This window comes from Trypanosoma conorhini (genome assembly GCF_003719485.1).
Source record: "Trypanosoma conorhini strain 025E chromosome Unknown Tco_14.4_contig_01041, whole genome shotgun sequence".
NCBI lineage: Eukaryota > Euglenozoa > Kinetoplastea > Trypanosomatida > Trypanosomatidae > Trypanosoma > Trypanosoma conorhini.
This window is the reverse complement of record NW_021705130.1, coordinates 2,502-4,330: the sequence shown is the minus strand read 5'-3', so window position 1 is coordinate 4,330 and position 1,829 is coordinate 2,502. Positions and strand designations below refer to the sequence as shown.

At 63.1% G+C, this 1,829-nt stretch overlaps 1 protein-coding gene across 1 annotated transcript, besides 1 other annotated feature; it reads left to right on the top strand.

Annotated features, from left to right (window-relative positions):
* On the top strand, window positions 1-1,140 carry Tco025E_09262 (putative trans-sialidase; the record flags this gene model as incomplete). The annotated part of the gene is made up of 1 exon (XM_029376083.1): window positions 1-1,140. A coding segment is annotated over one exon (1,140 nt), but the record flags the coding sequence as incomplete, so codon positions are not given.
* A 141-nt stretch (window positions 1,141-1,281) lies between these two features.
* Window positions 1,282-1,329: a sequence feature (A-rich).
* Window positions 1,330-1,829: the final 500 nt, after the last annotated feature.

The following is a 1,829-nucleotide window of genomic DNA, read 5'->3' as shown; positions in this document are numbered from 1 at the left end:
CTCTACGAACGGAAGCAGGTCGGCAAGCAACGTTTTGTGCTTGTGCGACTGGACGACCAGCTGGAGCGCGTAAAGGAGGTGCTGGCGAAGTGGGAAGGGCTGGACAATAACTTATCCGAGTCCTGCAGGTCCTTGGGTGCGGCTGGCGCGTGTGACGGCTCCGCCCGCAGGGTCGGGCTTTTGTCCAATGCAGGCTCCGCCACGCACTGGAACGACGAGTACCTTGGCGTGGACGCAGCGGTGAGCGGCGCGACGAAGGTCACGAACGGCTTTGAGTTCAGCGGGGCCAATTCACGCGCCGAGTGGCCCGTGGGCGCGCAGGGGCAGAACCAGCGGTACCACTTCGCAAACTACAACTTCGCTCTGCTGGCGACAGTGACCGTCAATGACCCGAAAGACGGCGCCTCCGTGTTTGGTGTGCGGTTCAACGGCACCGACAGCGCAGGCAACCGCCTTGGATTGTTGTGCAGCAGCGACAAAAAGTGGGTGGTGAAGAGCCGGACTGGGGAGACGGTGGCGCAGGCCGCAGGGTGTGAGCCCAGTAAACCGTACCGCGTGCTTCTCACACTCCAGGAGGGCAGTTTTTCCTTCTTCGTCAACGGCACGCCACTGAAGCCTGCGGGTGCGGACGCCGCGGCGCTGGCGAAGAAGGACAGCGAGGAGATCGCGCACTTCTACTTTGGGGCGGACGACGGCATGCGTGACGCCGGCGGCAGCGTGACCGTGAAGAACGCCCAGCTGTTCAACCGCGCCTTTGTCCCCAATGAGGTTGCCGCACTGCAGAGGAAGGAGAACGAGGCCAGAGTAAAGGCGCCGAAACCGGAGCAGGTGCCTCGCATTGCCGCATCCGCCGTCAGCGGCCTGAAGAACTCTGCGCACGGCGTGGCGGAGGGGCCGTCAGTGGCAGCCGGCACTGGCCCCGCGACGACCGACGCGGCTGGGAGTTCTGCGGGGGATGCGTCGGTGCCGCGCGGTGCTCCGGCGCTGGACCCCAACAACGCCTCTGCCGCATTCGCAAAGGAGGCTGCGGGCACAGTGCAGAGGGAGGCTGGCGGCGGCGACGGCACTGCGCGTGGGCGTGTGTCTGGGGTGCTCTCGCTGCTTCTGCTTGCGCTGTGGGGCCTCTCCGCGCTGTGCTGAGCGGCGGTGGCGTCGCTGGGCAGCGGCACGCAGAGGGAATGCGTGTGCGTCCCTCCCCAAGTTGATTGCTGATCCGCCGCGGATCGTCTTTGCTTCCCGGTCATGAGCGAGTTCTCCCGTTGGGTTGATCGCCGGGAACAATTCTTTCCTTTTTTCTTTTTTAAATACTTTTCTTTCTTGCTTTGCTTTGCCCACTCTCCCCACGGAGGGGGTGGCGGCACTCGCGGCTGTCGGCAGATCCCGCCCAGAGACGCGCAGAGCGGACGGTTCTTCGTGCGCCGCGCAGAGGAGGCGGTGGGTGGGCGGGGCGACGGCACGCTGCGGTGCCCCCAATGAAAAAGTGAGCGCTGCGTGGACAATGAGGGGACGTATTGGGGTGGAGCGATAATATATCTTTGTTTTTGTGTGTGGAGGCAAAAATACACGCGGCGCGGTGTTGGCGTGCGTGGCCAGCCGTATTTGTCTGCCTGCATCGTTTTCTGTTTTAATTGTTTTTGCTCTTCCGTAAGTCTTCTTTTTTGCTCACTTTGTTTCTGCACGGCGATCGTGCGACTCACCGCGGGCAGGACCGCGGCGCCGTGCCCGGTGTGGCTGCCGTGCTGCTTCCCTCCTGCCTCCTTCGCTGCGTGCGGGCGTGGCTGGTGATGTGCCTCTCTCTCTTTCCTTTCCTTTTCTCTCTCTGTGTGCCT